Genomic DNA, 18,083 nt, shown 5'->3' with positions numbered 1-18,083 from the left:
GAGACCTGTCTTGGCTAGGTGTATGAAAGAGGCTTACGCATTTTAGATGATAGTATGCTCAGAGAGAGGTCAGCAGGGCAGAATAGATGCCCAAAAGCTGATGAATAAACTTGATGAATAAAATACCAGCATCTGTAAGTATGGAAGTGAGTCTTCCTTTTCATCTTTGCTGTTTAAATCACACTTGTATCATGTGGAGACTGGATTGAAAAAGAAAAAACAAGATAAATTAAAGCACACTTAGCACCCATGATATGAGGGGCTGCAAGGCTATGACTTGTGAAAAATAATTGAAGGAACTAATGATTAATATGGCAAAGACTTAGGGCTCATAATACCTGTCTTCAAATATTTGAGGAATTCTTGGATCGAATTGGAATGGGATTTATTCTCTGTCATTCCAAGGAGAAAAGAAGCAGTGAGTTGAATTAACATTAGGAACTGTCAAGAACTATAGAAAGTTGAACAAGGCTCCCTGGGAAGTAAGTTTCCTTTCCTGAAGCTGTATAAATACTGCTTGGAATGCCATTTGTTTGAAAAAATTTTTTTTTTTTTAAAGATTTTATTTATTTATTTGACAGAGAGAGACAGCGAGAGAGGGAACACCAGCAGGGGGAAGGGGAGAAGGAGAAGCAGGCTTCCCGCAGAGCAGGGAGCCCGATGTGGGACTTGATCCCAGGACCCTGGGATCATGACCCGAGCCGAAGGCAGTCGCTTAACCGACTGAGCCACCCAGGCGCCCCTGTTTGAAATATTTTGATTGGAGAGTTCAAACATTAGACTTTCGGTTACATGAGTATATATAATATGTATAATGTAATTTATCCATTATATATTTGTAGATAGTCTGAATTGTATCTTCTTGTAATTGCAAAAGATTTCAGTCTCTTAGAGGTTGTTTGAACTTTGTTTTTATGAACCTGTTTAGTACAGGCAGATTGTTTACTTTCAGAATTCTTTTAAAATCACCTAATTATAAATATTTTATTTTGATATACCTTGTACCATTGCAATTAAGAAATATTACTTTTAAAAATTTTTGTTATAAATATAGTCTAGTTGGCCATTGGCAGAATTGAAATGTTAATTCTTTGTTATTCACATTTCTGTCAAAGAAAAACATTCAAGAATCAACTGCACAGCTGATAACACTGCATGAAATGTTAGAGGTAAGTGTTTTGTGTAGTTGTTTTGTCTTCAAGATTTCTTTTAATTACTGATTTCTGAACGATTATACACAAGGTCAAAGCAAAATACTGCATTAGTTCTTAAATATACCAACCTTTATTAAATATATTTATATTAATTTATCTTTAGTATAAGACTAGGGTCTGTTTTCTATACCTTACTAGAAGGAATATTGTCATTTTTTAAAAGAACATAAGATTGGGGACTAGCCCTTAATCATTCCCAAGATGATTACTTTAAAAAAATTCTTGTGTTGTTATTTAGTATTTACACAGTGAAACCCTATGCTTTTACATGGATGGAATCTTTAGTTGGCATCTCTATTTTATCTGAACTACATGTTTGAGTTTAAGGATTCTTTCCACAAAGTTGCAGAAACTTGTACACAGTAAAGATGTTTCCATTTATTAATATCTGTAGTTTTTTTTAAAAGGAAGAAAATTATTTAAGTTAATACATAGAAATTATGACAAGCAATTATTCAAGGAGAAAAGAGATCAACATTCTTTGGTAAACAAATTTTTAATGTTTTATTATAGCTGTATCATTTTTTTACTAAGTATGGTATATCTTGAACGATATTTTTTCCTAGATTCTTTTAAATAGATTATTTGATGTTCCACATGATCCATATGTCAAAATTAGTGATTCTTTTTGGCCACCTTATATTGAGCTGCTCCTTCGTAATGGAATTGCCTTGAGACATCCAGAAGATCCAACCCGAATACGATTAGAAGCCTTCCATCAGTAAAAGGATGGTCTCTTTTTTTCACACAGTACTTAATGAATCTTGTCATTCAAGGATAATAGAAACACTGAGGATTTACTTGGATAAAGAACGTTATTTGCAAATCAAAGTACATAGTCCCTCTTCCTTTTATCCATAAAATGACCTGTGCCATCTCCTATTCATTTATAAATGGTTCTTTCAATTCATTCAGTGCTTTGGTGTGTTCAACTGGATGGAAAAGAATGCAAGTAAAAATATTCTAGACTTAATCATTATAAAAGTTTTGATATACCTTCTGCAGTATTCTTTGGAAAATTCTTTGTTAATTTATAATATTGCTTATGTAATTTTTTCCTTTTGAAATTTATGACAGTTTATTTTATGCATTTTGAGTTCCATTTGGTGCTTATGTCTTTAAATTTAGGAATTATAATGGAAAGGCCATTTAATTTGCAGGTGGTTTTTAAATTGACAGTATCTGATGTAGATGGAATACATAATTTAAAAGTAGTAAATCTGTTCCATGTATATTGCCTTATTTCTAGATTTGTTAAAAATTGGAACAGAAACTAATGGATAAGGGTAGCATGAAAACTATATTTTAGTATGTATTATATACCAAGTGATATTATATATTAAACCATTCTTGATTGTTAGTTATTGTTAACAAAATTGTGTTGATAAAATTTTGTTAATTCTCCATGACCTTTCTGTCAATAAAATTCTCTTATCTAAAAATCTCTAGCTTTTCTGGTGATGTGGCATGATATTTTAATAAATTAATTAAATAGATTTTTTTCATAGGTTGAAAAATGAGGATATTATAATACTCATTCAAGATTACAAACAAGCTAAACTAGAGAATTCCAAATCCTTTTAGTATCATTAGTTTTCTAAGAGGACTTAGTGTGTACTTTTTTATATTTGAAAAAGCTTTCTAATGTTTGTCATCCATATTTCTTTCTTACCTTAAATACTTCATTTTTTTTTAAAGTAAGCAAATACTATTCCAAGTATATCTTGTCCCTTTTAGAGAAAATACAAATACTGTTACATTTCAGAGAATGTAAGTTCTTTTATGGGAAGATGACATATAAAGTACCTTGCTAGACTACTCCAGTTAAAGTCAAAGGAGTGACTATCTTTTAAGTTCTTGAAGTTACTGGAGAAGGGAGAAATTGGTTCAGTCAGTATAACCCTGACAATAATTCTACAAAGTAGGTAGTACTGTTGTTCATGAACTTCTTTGTGTTGCAAATTACAGAAAGAAATAGATAAATCAGTAAATACCTTGCTTTATTGGGCAAGTCTTCATTTCACATTTTACTCATAAAGATAATGGTTAGGATCTTTTGAGTGCAGTATCTTATATAAAGCATTAAAGAAAATATAATGATTACATCCTATTTCTTCTTATAGGCTTCTTACGTAGCAAGATTATTTGCCCAGTTTTGATCTCAATTATAAACAAAGTAAGTTATATAGTAGAATTAGTCTTGATTTGTACTCCATCTAAGCTTACAGCTCTTGTAATCTTTCTGTGGTTTTGAGAATGTTGGAGAAAATGTTTCAAGTTCTGAGGACTTTTATGTATTTTCAATTTCACTGCTTTAAGATAATTACTGAAATCTATTAAGACTTAGGATTGGTTTTTATTTTACTGACTCTTAAATATGATAATGCAAAATGTCAGAAAGTAATACCACATTCTAGCTTTCCCACACCAGATGGTGATGTTAGCCTAATTTAAAAACAAAAAATTGTTTTAGTCTACCAGAAAATTTATTTAACTTTGTTATTGGCTGATGTGTATGTATGGACTGATTTGGGAGAAATTATATCTATATTTAGTTGGAAATTCAACCCATATGATTATGACCCTTTGAAACTTATATGTGGTTGTACATCTGTATTAACATTTCTGATACCCTATTTTCCTTAATTTACTTTTTTGTTTATTTAGCTAACTATTAGTTTACTTCTTTTTTTCCCCGTAACATATATTTGGATCAAATGTCTCCACATAACATTTTTGCACATCAACACTTTGAAATCAAGACACTTGATCTTATTAATGTATATATTACTATAACAAAAATTGTTTTTTAATATATTGACAACTATTGCACTCTGATTTTTTAAATTGAGGTATAATCGACATACAATGTTTTATTAGTTTCAGGTGTACAACATAATGATTTGATGTTTGTATATATTGTAAAATGATCACCACAACATCTGTCATCATAGTTAACAAATTTTTTTTTACTTGTGATGAGAACTTTTAAGATCTATTCTCTTTGCAAGTTTCAAATATGCAATACAGTATTAACTACAGTACAGTCACCGTACTGTACATTATATACCCACTGACTTATTTTATAACTAAGTTTGTACCTTTTGACCCTCTTCACTAATTTTGCCAACTCTCCACCCCATCTCTGCCTCTGGCAACCACCAATCTGTTGCTTTGCATCTATGAGCTTGTTTTCTTGTTTTGTTGTTTTTAGGTTACACATATAGGTGAGATCATATGACCCATAACTTTTTCTCTTTTTCACTTAACATAATGCTCTCAAGGTCCATCCTTGTCACAAATGGCAAATTCCATTCATTTTTATAGATGAACAATATTCCATTGTATTTATATGCCACCTTTTCTTTATTCATCTATTGATGGATCCTTAGGTTGCTTCCATATCTGGGCTATTGTCAATAATGCTGTAGTAAACATAGGGTTTTATATATCTTTTTGAGTTAGTGGTTTCATTAGTTTGCTTCTTTGTTGCTTTTACCAAGAATTATACTTTTCAATTCTGTAGAACATCCTTTATTTGAAAGTGAAGTTGGGTTAATGGTAAGTGTATATTGCAAACTCTAGGGCAGTCACTAAGAATATTTTCAGTATAATTGATGTGCTAAGACAGGAGAGAAAATAGAATCGTGTAAAATGCTCAATTAAAACTAGAGAAGACAGAAAAATGGAAGACAAAGAGAACAAAGACAATGAATAGAAAATGGTAACAAATATGGTAGATGTTACTCCAGATAATAATCATTTAATAATCATTTTAAATGTGATTGGACTAAATATACCAATTCAGGCAGGACTGTCAAAATGGTTAAAAAAACAAGACTCAGAGTATATGTTTTCTGCAAGAAAACATCATATTTCCACATCATATTTCAGATGAAATATAAAGACTCGGATTAAAAGTAAAGGGACGGAGAAAGATATACCATGCTAACATTAATCAAAAGAAACCTGGACTTATGTTAGACAAAGCAGACTTCAGAGCAAATGACCAGGGATTACAAAGAACATCACATATTGATGAAGCTGTCAATTCTCCAAAGACATAATAATCTTTAATGTGTATGCACCTAACTTTATCAGAGTATATAAGGCAAAAATTGATAGAACTGCAAGAAGAAACAGATGAATTCACAGTTATTGTTGGAGACTTAACATTCCTCTATCAATAATTGACGGATCTAACAGGCAGAAAACCAGTAAGGATATAGTTTAACTGAATAGCACCATCAATCAACTGAATCTAATTGACATTTATAGGATAGTAATCCAGCAATAGCAGAACACACATTCTTTTTTTTTTTTTTAAAGATTTTATTTATTTATTTATTTATTAGAGAGCGAGCGAGAGAGAAACAGCATGAGAGAGGAGAGGGTCAGAGGGAGAAGCAGGCTCCCCGCCGAGCCGGGAGTCCGATGCGGGACTCGATCCCGGGACTCCAGGATCATGACCTGAGCCGAAGGCAGTCGCTTAACGACTGAGCCACCCAGGCGCCCGGAACACACATTCTTTTCATGTTCACATGGAACATTTACTAAGACCACATTCTGGGTTACTAATAAATTTTTAAAAGACTACAAATTATGCTTTGAGACTACAATGGAACTAAACTATAAATCAATAACAGAAAGATACCTGGAAAAATCCCAAAATACTTGGAGATTAAACAATATCTAAACACATACATTAAAGATATCTCAAGAGAAATGCTTAAATATTTTGTACTCCATGAAAATATAACTCCTCAAAATTTGTGAGATGCAACAAAAGTGAAGTTTAGAGAGAAATTTATAGCATTTAATATATTAGAAAAGATGAAAGATCTAAAATCAATAATCTTAAGATTTTACCTTAGGAAACTAGAAAAGGAAGAGCAAAGTAAATCCAAAGTAGCACCTGGCTGGCTGGCTCACTTGGGTGAAGCATGTGATTCTTGATTTCAGCGTTATGAGTTCGAGCCCCATGTTGGGTGTACAGATAACTAACTAACTTAATTAATTAATTAAAAAATAAATCCAAAATAATAAGAAAAATGATAAAAGAGTAGAAATCAAGGAAAATGCAAATAGGAAATCAATACAGAAACTCAATGAAACCAAAAACTGGCTACTTGAAAATATCAATAAAACTGATAAATCTCTAGCCAGGCTAACCAAGAAAGAAAGGAGACAGATTAATATCAGAAATGAAAAGAGGAGCCATCAGTACTGAACCCAGGAATGTTAAAGGGATAAAGGTATATTATGAACAACTCTATACCCTCAAATTTTATAGCTTAGATGAAATGGACCAAACCTACGAAAGACATAATCTACCAAAACTCACAGAAGGAAAAATAGCTAGACTGCATAAGGCTATATCTGTTAAGGAAATGGAATCAATAATAAGCTTCCAGAACAGAAAGTATTAGACCTAGATGGTTTCAGCAGTGAATTCTACCAAGCATACAAGAAGGAAATGATGTCAGTTCTGTACAATCCATCCCAGAAAATAGAAGCAGAAAGAATAGATCCTAACTCATTCTATGAGACCAGCATTACCAGAATACTAAAACCAGACAGAGACATTACAAGAAAGGAAAGCTACAGATATCTGTCATGCACATAGATGCAAAAATCCCCAATAAAACAATCAAATTCAACAATGTAGAACAAAAGTTTATCCACCACTGCCAAGTAGCATTTGTTCCAGTTATACAAAACTGGTTCAACATTCAAAAATCAATTAATGTAATTCATGACATCATCAGACTAAAGCAGAAAAATCATCTGATCATACCAATAATAGATTACAAAAAAGCCATTTTCCAGCTCCCATTCATGATAAAAACTCTCAGCAAGCTAGAAATAGAAATTGATTCTAAAGTTTATACAGAAAGGCAAATGATCCAGCATAGCTACCAAAATATTGAAGAACAAAGTTAGATGACTGATACTAACTTTAAGATTTACTATAAAGCTACAGTAACCAGGACACTATGATATTGGTGAAAGAAGAGACAAGTCAATGTAACAGAATAGAGAGCTCAGAAATAAGACCCATACAGATATAGTCAGCTCGTCTTTGACAAAGGAGTAAAGATAATCCAGTAAAGCTGAAGACTCAACAAATCATGCACATGCCAAAACATATAAAGAAAAAACATAGATACTGACATACCTTTAACAAAAATTAAATCGATCATAGAGCTAAATGTAAAATGCACAGCTATAAAAAAATACACAGCTATGTTATGTTCTATTCTAGAACAGAAGAGGTAATCTAGTCTGACCTTGGGTTTTGTGATGCCCTTTTTTAAAAAGATTTATTTAGGGGCGCCTGGGTCGCTCAGATGGTTAAGCGTCTGCCTTTGGCTTGGGTCATGATCCCAGGGTCCTGGGATTGAGTCCCACATCGGGCTCCTGGCTCAGCGGGGAGCCTGCTTCTCCCTCTCCCTCTACTTCTCCCCCTGCTTATGCTCTCTCTCTCTCTATCTCTGTGTCTCAAATGAATAAATAAAATCTTTAAAAAAATGCTTTAAAAAAAGATTTATTTAGAGAGCATGCACATGGGTTAGGTGGAGGGGCAGAGGGAGGAGAGGGAAACATAAGTGACTCCGTGCTGAGTACGGAGCCAACACATGGCTCAATCTCATCACCCTGAGATCGTGACCTGAGCCAAAACCAAGAGCTGGACCCTTACCCGACTGTACCACCCAGGTGCCCCTCATGATGGCTTTTTAGATACAATACCAAAATTCCAATCCATGAAAGAAAAAATAAATTGGTCTTCATTAAAATTTGAAATTTCTGCTTTGTTGAAGGCACTGTTAGAATGAAAAAATAAGCCATGACAGAGAAAATATTTGCAACATACATATCTGTTAGAGATAACAGAAGTAACCAAAATATACAAAGAACTCTTAAAACTCAACAATAGACAAAAAATACCCCAATTAAAAAGAGGACAAAAGCTCCGGTCACCTCACCATAGAAGATACAGAGATAGCAAATAAGATGAAAAGATCTCCACATCATATGTCAGTAGGGAAATGTAAATTAAACAACAGTGAAATACAACTACAAATTTACTAGAATGGCCATAATCCGAAACACTGACAGCATCAAATCCTGGTGAAGATGTGGAACAACAGGAACTCTCATTGCTGGTGGGAATGCAAAATTATACAGCTACTTTGGAAAACAGTTTGGCATTTCTTATAATACTTCGTAGACATTTATTATACAACCAACCAATTATGCTGTATTTACCCAAATGTGTTGAAAATTTATGTCCACACAAAATCTTTTTTTTTTTTTTAAGACTTTATTTTTGGGGCACCTGGGTGGCTCAGTCGGTTAAGTGGCTGCCTTCGGCTCGGGTCATGATCCCTGGGTCCTGGGATCGAGCCCCACGTCCGGCTCCCTGCTCAGGGGAGAGCCTGCTTCTCCCTCTCTCTCTGCCTGCCTCTCTGCCTACTTGTGCTTTCTCTCTCTGTGTCAAATAAATAAATAAAGTCTTTAAAAAAAAAAAAAAGACCTTATTTTTATTTATTTGACAGAGAGAGACACAGCAAGAGAGGGAACACAAGCAGAGGGAGCGAGAGAGGAAGAAGCAGGCTTCCCGCCGAGCAGGGAGCCTGATGTGGGACTCGATCCCAGAACCCTGGGATCATGACCTGAGCCGAAGGCAGACGCTTAACAACTGAGCCACCCAGGTGCCCATGTCCACACAAAATCTTGCACACAAGTGTTATAGCAGCACTTTTTCATAATTGCCAAAAATTGAAAGCAATACAGCTGTTCTTCAATAAGCAAATGTATAAACAAAATGTGGTACATTCAAATGATGGAATATTACTCAGCTACATTGTGGTTACCTTAACATACCTAGTTGCCATATGACCAGTTCCAGAAAGTGCTCAATATCAAAAGATGAGTAACCCTGTGTTTTGCAGTCAGCAAGAGCATGCAGGAATGATCATGTCCTAAGGAGGACTGCCTCTGCTAATACAAATGAGAGACCAAACATACTAATCATAACATCAGAATCTCCTTAATTCAAAAAGCAAAATTCAACTGCAGTATATAGGAGACAGAAAGGCTAAGCATAAAGGGATGGAAAAAAGTCTATAAAACATTTGGGCATTTTTGGCCCATTTGGGAAATTGGGTTGTCTGTCATCTTACTGAGTTTTGAGAGTTTTTGTGTATTCTGGAAACAAATCCTTTATCAGATCTATGATTTACAAGTATTAGACAGGCTCTTGGATGAGGAAAACAGCAATGGTAGACTGGTGAAATTTGAGGGACCTATAATTTAATTAATAGTATTGTACCAACTGTAGTTTACTGGGCTCAATAATTTTAATATAGTTATATAAGATGTTAACATTAAGGAAGCCAGGGAACTCTCTGTACTACTTTTGCAACTTTAAAATTAATTTAAAATAAAAAGCTAAAAAAATAAGACTTCAAAGTGATAAGAATGAGTTATCACATTAGTGTACTCTTTATTATAAATTTTGGCATTGATAAAATTTAAAAGAAAAAATATGTAGAAAGACTTAAAAACTAGATAAACATTAGTGGATCAGAAATCAGAAGAAAAATAGCTATGAGTGGAAATGAGGCCATAGTCGTATTTGCCTCTGGGTTTAGAAGCACTTAGTAAATATGAGAATTTGTTTTTTTCCTGGAAAGGAATATTAAAACTTCTCCATATGAGAAGGAGGACTAGAATCAGGGCTTCTTTTTTTTTTTTTTTTAATAGCACTTTTAAAAAAAAATTTTTTTTTAAATTTTATTATGTTATGTTAGTCACCATACAATACATCATTAGTTTTTGATGTGGTGATCCATGATCCATTGTTTTCATATAACACCCAGTGCTGCATGCAGTACGTGCCCTCCTTAATACCCATCACCTGGCTAACCAATCCCCCACCCCCTCCCCTCTAAAACCCTCAGTTTGTTTCTCAGAGTCCATAGTCTCTCATGGTTCATCTCTCCCTCCAATTCCCCCCCCTCATTTTTCCCTTCCTTCTACTAATGTCCTCCATGCTATAGAATCAGGGCTTCTGATTGAAGCTAAGGGCTTGAAGGAGTCTCTTCACAGCCAAAACCTTGTGAAAGGAGATCTAAAACAAAAACTACTGAGGCTTATAACAAGCTGTGAACCTAGCAAGGTGAAAGAGGCAAAGATGCAAAGATACAGCTTTAAGAACAGGAAGTAAGTGGGGATATGTTAAATACCCATTGTTCCTTGGATGGGTGTAATAGCCAGGCTCCAAAGATCCTTCTCTGCTGGTATTCATGTCCTTGGGTGGCCCCACCTTCACATGTATCAGTGTTGGTTTCTGTGACCAATAGAATATGGCAAAGAGACAGCGTGCAGTTTTGAAGGCTAGCTCATAAAACACATTGCCTCTTCTATTTTTTTTTTTTAAGATTTATTTATTTGAGAGAGAGAGAGCATGAGCAGGAGGGGCAGAGGGAGAGGGAGAGAGAATCTCAAGCAGATTCTGCACTGAGCACAGAGCCCGACTCGGGGCTCGATCTTAGGACTCTGAGATCCTGACCTGAGCTGAAACCAAGAGTCATACACTGAATCAGCTGTGTCATCCAGGCACTCCTGCATCTTCTCTCTTGAACTCATTTGGATTGCTAAGCTCTGGAAGAAGCTTGACACCATGATATGAGAACACTCAGTTTGTGTTGAGGCACACAGGACGAGAAACAGGTCTCCTGCCAACAAAGCACCCTGTGTCAGCTGTGTAAGTGAACCACTTTCAGGCTTCAGATATAACCCTGGCCAAAATCTTGACTGCAACCTCATGGGAGACCCTGAGCCAGAATTATTCAGCTAAATTGTTTCTGAATTTCTGAAACACTGAAATGGTGAGAAAACAAATATTTATTGTTTTAAGCCATTAACTTTTGGATTATATAGTAATAATTTTATCATGGAAATGTTTAAACGCCATAATAACTGGTTATGGACTTGGGGCTGGGAGAGACTAAACTCCTAGGTAAAGAGGGGTCAAAATAGAGGAGAAGGAAATGAATAAAAATGGCAAACCATAAACATAACAGTTTTCCTAGTAAAATGACAATGGAAAGCAAAAGCTAAATCAGTGAAGGGATTTAATGCAAAGATAGCCAGGGCAGCATATTTTGTTTTTTGCCTCAGCTCTTCCTACTTTCTAAGGGAACTAAATTTCGTTTGGATAATCCACTCTTGTCTACACAGCCATGTATATAGCTAAACCAAACATGGTTGTCTGAGTCCCCTTCTTAGTGATTTATTTAGGAATACATTTGGTGCAATATTGATTTAATATATATGTCTTCTTAGGAACTTTTGGGATAGATTTTTTTTTCTGATTAAAAAAATATACAGGAGGAGATGACTTCTTTTCTTCTGGTAAATGTTATTGGGTCTGCATGGAACATCTGGAACTGTTTAGCCATTCTGCAACCATAAGGAGAGCTGCCATGGACAAATCTGGCATATTTAGTATGGCAGAGTCACAAAAGAGAGAGAACAAATTCTGATAATGTTATTGAGCTGGTGAATTAGTTGACCCTAGAGGTGCTTTACTAGGGAACATGATATATAAGATAATAAATTCTCCTTCTGGTTTAAGTAAATTGAGACAGATTTTTTATGTTACTTGAAACTGAAGATATCCTAGCTGGTAGCAACATCCAAAAAATGAAACAGTCACTCTCAATGAAATTAATTTTATGGGTTATCTGATGAAGACTTTAAAATGTATATTTTGAGGTTGTTTGAAGAAATAAATTTCTTGGGTGCCTGGGTGGCTCAGTTGGTTAAGCGACTGCCTTCGGCTCAGGTCATGATCCTGGAGTCCCTGGATCGAGTCCCGCATCGGGCTCCCTGCTCGGCAGGGAGTCTGCTTCTCCCTCTGACCCTCCCCACTCTCATGTGCTCTCTCTCAAATAAATAAATAAAATCTTAAAAAAAAAAAAAAAGAAATTTCTTCCATCTAGAAAGGGCTATAGGGACACCTGGGTTGTTCAGTCGGTTAAGTGTCTGCCTTCAGCTCAGGTTATGATCCCGGGGTCCTGGGATTGAGCCCCACATCAGGCTCCCTGATCTTTGGGGAGCCTGTTTCTCTCTCTGCCTGCTGCTCCCCCTGCTTGTGTTCCTTCCCTCTCACACTCTCTCTCTCTGACAAATAAAGAAAATCTTTAAAAATAAATAAATGAATAAATAGGGCTAGAAATTGTAACACAAAAATAGGACCAAATGAAAACATTTGGTTATGAGAAGGAATTAATTACAAGTCCCATTTTTAAAGGAATATCTGATTAAATATGATAATTTACATACATTTCTACAAATGAGATAAACTCTTAACTGGATCAAGTCAGAGACCGATTTAATAAATCAATAAAGATAACTTGAATTCACCCAGAAAGATAAAAAGATAAAAATTATGAAGAGCAAATAAGAGATATAGAGGACAAATTGAGGAACTCCACCAACATAGAAATTCTTAAAGAATAGAGAGAAGGGGGTGCCTGGGTGGCTCAGTCAGTTAAGCGACTGCCTTCAGCTCAGGTCATGATTTCAGGGTCCTGGGATTGAGCCCCCGCATCGGGCTCCCTGCTCAGCGGGAAGCCTGCTTCTCCCTCTCCCTCTGCCTGCTGCTCCCCCTGCTTGAGCTCTCTCTCTGTCAAATAAATAAATAAAATCTTTAAAAAAAAAATAGAATGATGAATAATATTTGAATAGATAATAGCTGAAAATTTTTCAGTATGTAGAACAACAGAAATGCTCAGAAAAACACGTTCATGGAATACTGTGCAAGATAAAGGTAAAACCACACCATGAAATAGTTCAGTGAAACTGCAAAACATTAAGGAGAAAGAGTTTTCAAAGATAGTAAAGAGAACAGATAGGTTAGCAAGATAGAAATAGCAATCTTATCTTTGATCTGCAACAATCTGCAATAATAGATAATGATGCTGAGGGGGGGAAAGGCCATCAGCCTGGAATTCCATAACTGGCTAAACTGTCATTCAAGAATGAGGACAAAGCAAATTTTCTGACATGAAAACTGAAAACCTTTCCTGCTGCATACTGTCCCTAAAAGAACTGTTAGTGGACATACTTCAACAAGACGAGACACTAATTTAGGAGGAGGGTGAGGGATAAAAGAAGCACACAAATTGTAATATTAGTTATGAAAGGAGACATGTAGAAAGAAAGTTTCTGGAAAAGATGTTGCAAGGATATCTACTTCAGAACATCTGGTTATTCAAATAAAAAATACAGCCTATTTTTAAAGGAAAAATCCCTACAAGGTATCCAACTTTGCATTAGCATGTTCATAGTGGGAAAAAAGTATCAATTTTTCTAAATCATTACCATATACTATATGCACATAAGTTGTGATGTACCTTTAGGCATCAGGAATACAGAATAATCTTTTGGTAGGAAGTTAATTTATGGGAAATACTCAAGGTTCTTTTGAAGACAGTTGGATTTCCCTCTTACTTGTGGTTCATTTTGACTGGAGCATGACATGTATTCTTATTATCTAATGGCAGCAGGACAAAGGATTGTTTTTGCTTCAGGACAGTTGCATGTAATAAAGAAACTTTACAAAGAATCTTAAACATAAAAGAAAAAAAGTTATAATGGGCTATATTAGAATTAGGAATTTTTGTGTAGAAAAAGGGTAAGTTCCTTTAAAGAGTTAGAAGGCATTGCAGAGAATGGGAGAAAGTATTTACAGTATCTAAATCCAACAAAGAACCCAAATCTGAAATATATAAAGAGTACTCTCAAAATCAATAAATAGATGACATTCATCCCAGTTAAAAATTATACTGGTAAAAACACTTAAGAGACACTTCACAATAGAGAATAAATATTTTAAAAATGTTTTAACAATAAAGGAGAGAGAGTCTTGGTCTGTTCAGGCTGCTCTAACAAAATACCGGAAACTGGGTACTTATAAACCACAGAAATTTTTTTTGGTCACAGTTCTGGAGGCTGGAAATTTGATCTCAGGGCAGGTGAAGGTCTTCTTTTTGTTTCATAGCCAGTACTTTTTCACTATGTCCTCACATGGTGGAAGGGGTGAGGAATCTCTATTATTAAGTGTCTTTTCTAAGAACACTAATTCCATTTATGAGGGTTCTACCCTCCTGACCTAACTATCTCCCAAAGCTCTACCTCCTAATACCATCATATTGGGCTTTAGGATTTCAACATATGAATTTTGAGAGGGACACAAACATTCAGATAGTGGCAGAGAGGAATTCTGGTTTCTAAGATGAAATAGACACACTTCTCTGTATTTCTCCCACCAAAACTTTGCACATTATATGTAGAACTTTGCACATTATATGTAGAACACATGTTAGGAAACTGAAAAGTGGACTGAAAAAGCCATACTGGCCAGCTACTTGGTGGATTGGGGTTCTATTTTCTACATGGAAGAAACAGACAAACATGTTGAATTCTGTTTATGTCACATGAAGTTCATTTAGATATGAGTCTTGGGCATACAGGGGCACCTGGGTGGCTCAGTTGGGTAAGCATCTAACTCTTTTTTTTTTTTTTTTAAGATTTTTTTTATTTATTTATTTGACAGAGAGAGAGATAGCAAGAGCAGGAACACAAGCAGGGGGGTGGGAGAGGGAGAGGGAGAAGCAGGCTTCCCGCGGAGCAGGGAGCCCCATGCAGGCTCAATCCCAGGACCCTGGGATCATGACCTGAGCCGAAGGCAGACGCTTAACGACTGAGCCACCCAGGCGCCCAGCATCTAACTCTTGATTTCGGCTCAGGTCATGACCTCAGAGTCCTGAGATCGACCCCTGATTTGGGCTCTGCACTTAGCAGGAAGTCTGCTTCTCACCCTCTACCCATCCCTCTGCTCGCGCGCTCTCTCTCTTTAAAAACATGGGCATATAAATGGTCTTTAAAGTCATTGGAAAGCATACATTAATCAAAGGAAAAATCAGTCGATAAAGAATAGAATGGGTATCAGGACTGACTCCTGGGCATTTTAATATTTAGTAACTGAGAAGAGAAGGAAGGACCATTGGGGTAGTAGGAAAACTAGAAGAGTACAGTGTGACAGAACCCAAGGGAAGAAAATGCAACATTTCCAGAAGTTGGGAGTGATCAACTGAACTGAATGTTGCTGGGAGTTCAAGGAAGAACCCAAAACTGACCACCAGACTGGCAACATGGATGTCAGAAAAATCCTTATTTAAACTTCATCGGGTTCTCTCCCGTTTGGAGCACATAGCATTGACAATATATATCACTAAATTATGCAACTAACTGCATTTTCCCTTACCACACTTCAATCTTGTTTTCCAATCTGTGAATTTATCGAGAAAAGGCACCTTACACTTTTATACTTCTTAGCCCTTTGCACAATGCTAATTGGTACCAGCACATTGGGGTTTTGTTTTTATCTCAGTGATATGCTTTGGCTTCATCTTCTCTGTTTTGAATGTTAGATATTCTTTGTATCGTATAGTTATAAACCATTAATTATATTCACCCTTTTCTTTTCAGTATGTTTTTTTCTTTCTGCTATTAATCTCATACCCTAATAAAAAAGTAAATAAGAAAAGTAACTAAATAAGTAAATAATAAGTAGTTAAAACTGTTTTGGAACTGTGAAATTTCTGAAATTGCCAGATTAACTGTAATAACAAGTAACAGTAATCTTTTCTTGGGGCGCCTGGGTGGCTCAGTCGGTTAAGCGTCTACCTTTGGCTCAGGTCATGAACTTGGGGTTCTGGGATTGAGGCTGTGTTGGGCTCCAGGGGAGTCTGCTTTCGCCTCTCTCTCTGTCCTTCTCCACCCCGCCCTCCACTTGTGCTTTCTCTCTCAAATAAATAAGATCTTTATAAAAAATAGTAATCTTTCTTTTTGTAAAATTGTAAATTATTCCCACAATACAGATTAAAATAATAGATATCATGTACATTCTATACCTTGAATTAGTAGATATTAACATTTTATGATAATTCCAGTTGTTTTTCAAATAAATTTTATAGATTTAGTTGATGCCACTTTGTTCTCCTCCTTAATCCTGTTCTTTTCTCTCTCCCCCAGGTAATTATGATCTTCAAGAAACTGTATGTTCTTCCTGTGAATGCTGTTGTAAGTTTGAGATATATATTTGCTGTGGTATTAAGTTTATATAAATTGTACCATATTATGTACATCCTATCCCAGTTTGAATCAACATACGCTATTGCAGTGTTTCAACTTAATGTTACATAATTTATTCATGTTGACATTTGTAGATTTAGTCCAATTTAGTAATTCTAAGCCAGCATGAAATCAGAATTCATCTCATTTTTCTGAAAATACAAGCAAACAGTCTAATTTTAAGAAATGCCTTGGTTTTTAACCAAAAAAATTAAATCTATGCCCATCTACAGATGAATGGATAAAGAAGATGTGATTGATATATATGTATAGTGGAACATTACTCAGCCATAAAAAAGAATGAAATCTTGCCATTTGCAATGACATGGATGGAGCTAGAGTGTATTATGCTAAGTGAAATAAGTCAGTCAGAGAAAGACAAATACCATATGATCTTACTCATATGTGGAATACAAGAAAGAAAACAGATGAACCTATGGGAGAGGGGAAGAGAAAAACAGGAGAGAGACTCTTAACAATAGAGAAAAAACCGAGGGTTTCTGGAGGGAGGTGGGTGGGGATGGGCTAGATGGGTGATGGGTATTAAGGAGGGCACTTGTGATGAGCACTGGGTATTGTATGTAAGTGATGAATCACTGAATTCTACTCCAGAAACTAGTATTGCACTGTATGTTAATTGCCTAAAATCTAAGTTAAAATTAAAAATAAAATAATTAAGTCTAATTTACATGCTAACACATTAAAAATTGCAAGTTAAAAGTCTGTTCTTACCTCCAAAATTCCTCAGTCCTTATTCTTGGGCTCCCAAACTCTTCTGCCTTTGCTTCTTTTTTCCAATCTCTGAAATACATACATACATACAGGCAGATAGACAGACATGTGTGCATACATACATACAAATTCCTTCCTCTCCCAATTTTCCATTTATTCCATTCCTGAAAGGACCCTGTGTACTATGGTTTATTAAGGCTTCTGAAAACTGCTAGCAAAGCTTTTTTTTTTTTTTTTAGGTGTAAGTAGGGGATTTGTTATCAATTCTACTCTGCCTGTGATCTTCCTTTCTTAGGGAAAGAAATGGAAAGCTGGAGAAACAATTTTTCAAAGAGTAAAGATTGATCATTATAAAACTTTTAAAGAATTCTACTGCAACTTAAATTCATTCAGGGATTAATTTAAATTTGTTTTGAATAATTCAATTAGGAATTAATGCATGGGTATTGCACTAAAACATTTCCATGCTAACAGAAGTGCTATATATACTAAGATACTAAGATATTAATATGGCATTTATATTATAAGATAAAGAAGAAATAAGGGGGAAATGACAGGTTATAAGAGTTACATGGTTACATTGGCAAGTTCACTTTATGAAAATCTGTTAGACACAACATTTTTCTTCAATTTATATATGTATGTACTTTTCTGTGTCAATATTCTACTTCAATAAAAAGCGTTAAAAAGAGAGACATAAGAGATCGATCAACCTAATGCAATATGTGGATCCTGATTCCAATAAAAAGAGTTTTTTAGGCCTTTATTTGCATTTGAGGACATCTGATATTTGCTAAAATTAAGGAAATATTAGTTTTTAAGAGCAATAGTGGTATAGTAATGGTTATTTTTTTATATTTTTTGTATTTCAGAAATATAGGTAAATATTTAATGGATGCAATGAAATGTTATCTGGGGTTGACTTAA

At 35.1% G+C, this 18,083-nt stretch overlaps 1 protein-coding gene across 1 annotated transcript in view; it reads left to right on the top strand.

The window, feature by feature from the left end:
• Positions 1-18,083, top strand: part of CENPK (centromere protein K) — a 66,753-nt gene that overhangs the window by 38,989 nt on the left and 9,681 nt on the right. The window contains exons 10-11 of the mRNA XM_035014539.1: positions 1,116-1,169; positions 16,326-16,373. Of these exons, the coding sequence (XP_034870430.1) occupies positions 1,116-1,169; positions 16,326-16,373 (102 nt within the window). The remainder of the gene's footprint in view (positions 1-1,115; positions 1,170-16,325; positions 16,374-18,083) is intronic.

Source organism: Mirounga leonina, unplaced genomic scaffold (genome assembly GCF_011800145.1).
Source record: "Mirounga leonina isolate KUSES-001 unplaced genomic scaffold, KU_Mleo_1.0 Mir_168, whole genome shotgun sequence".
In the NCBI taxonomy this organism is placed as follows: domain Eukaryota; kingdom Metazoa; phylum Chordata; class Mammalia; order Carnivora; family Phocidae; genus Mirounga; species Mirounga leonina.
Note: the sequence above shows the minus strand (reverse complement) of the source record. Positions and strands in the feature narration are given on the sequence as shown.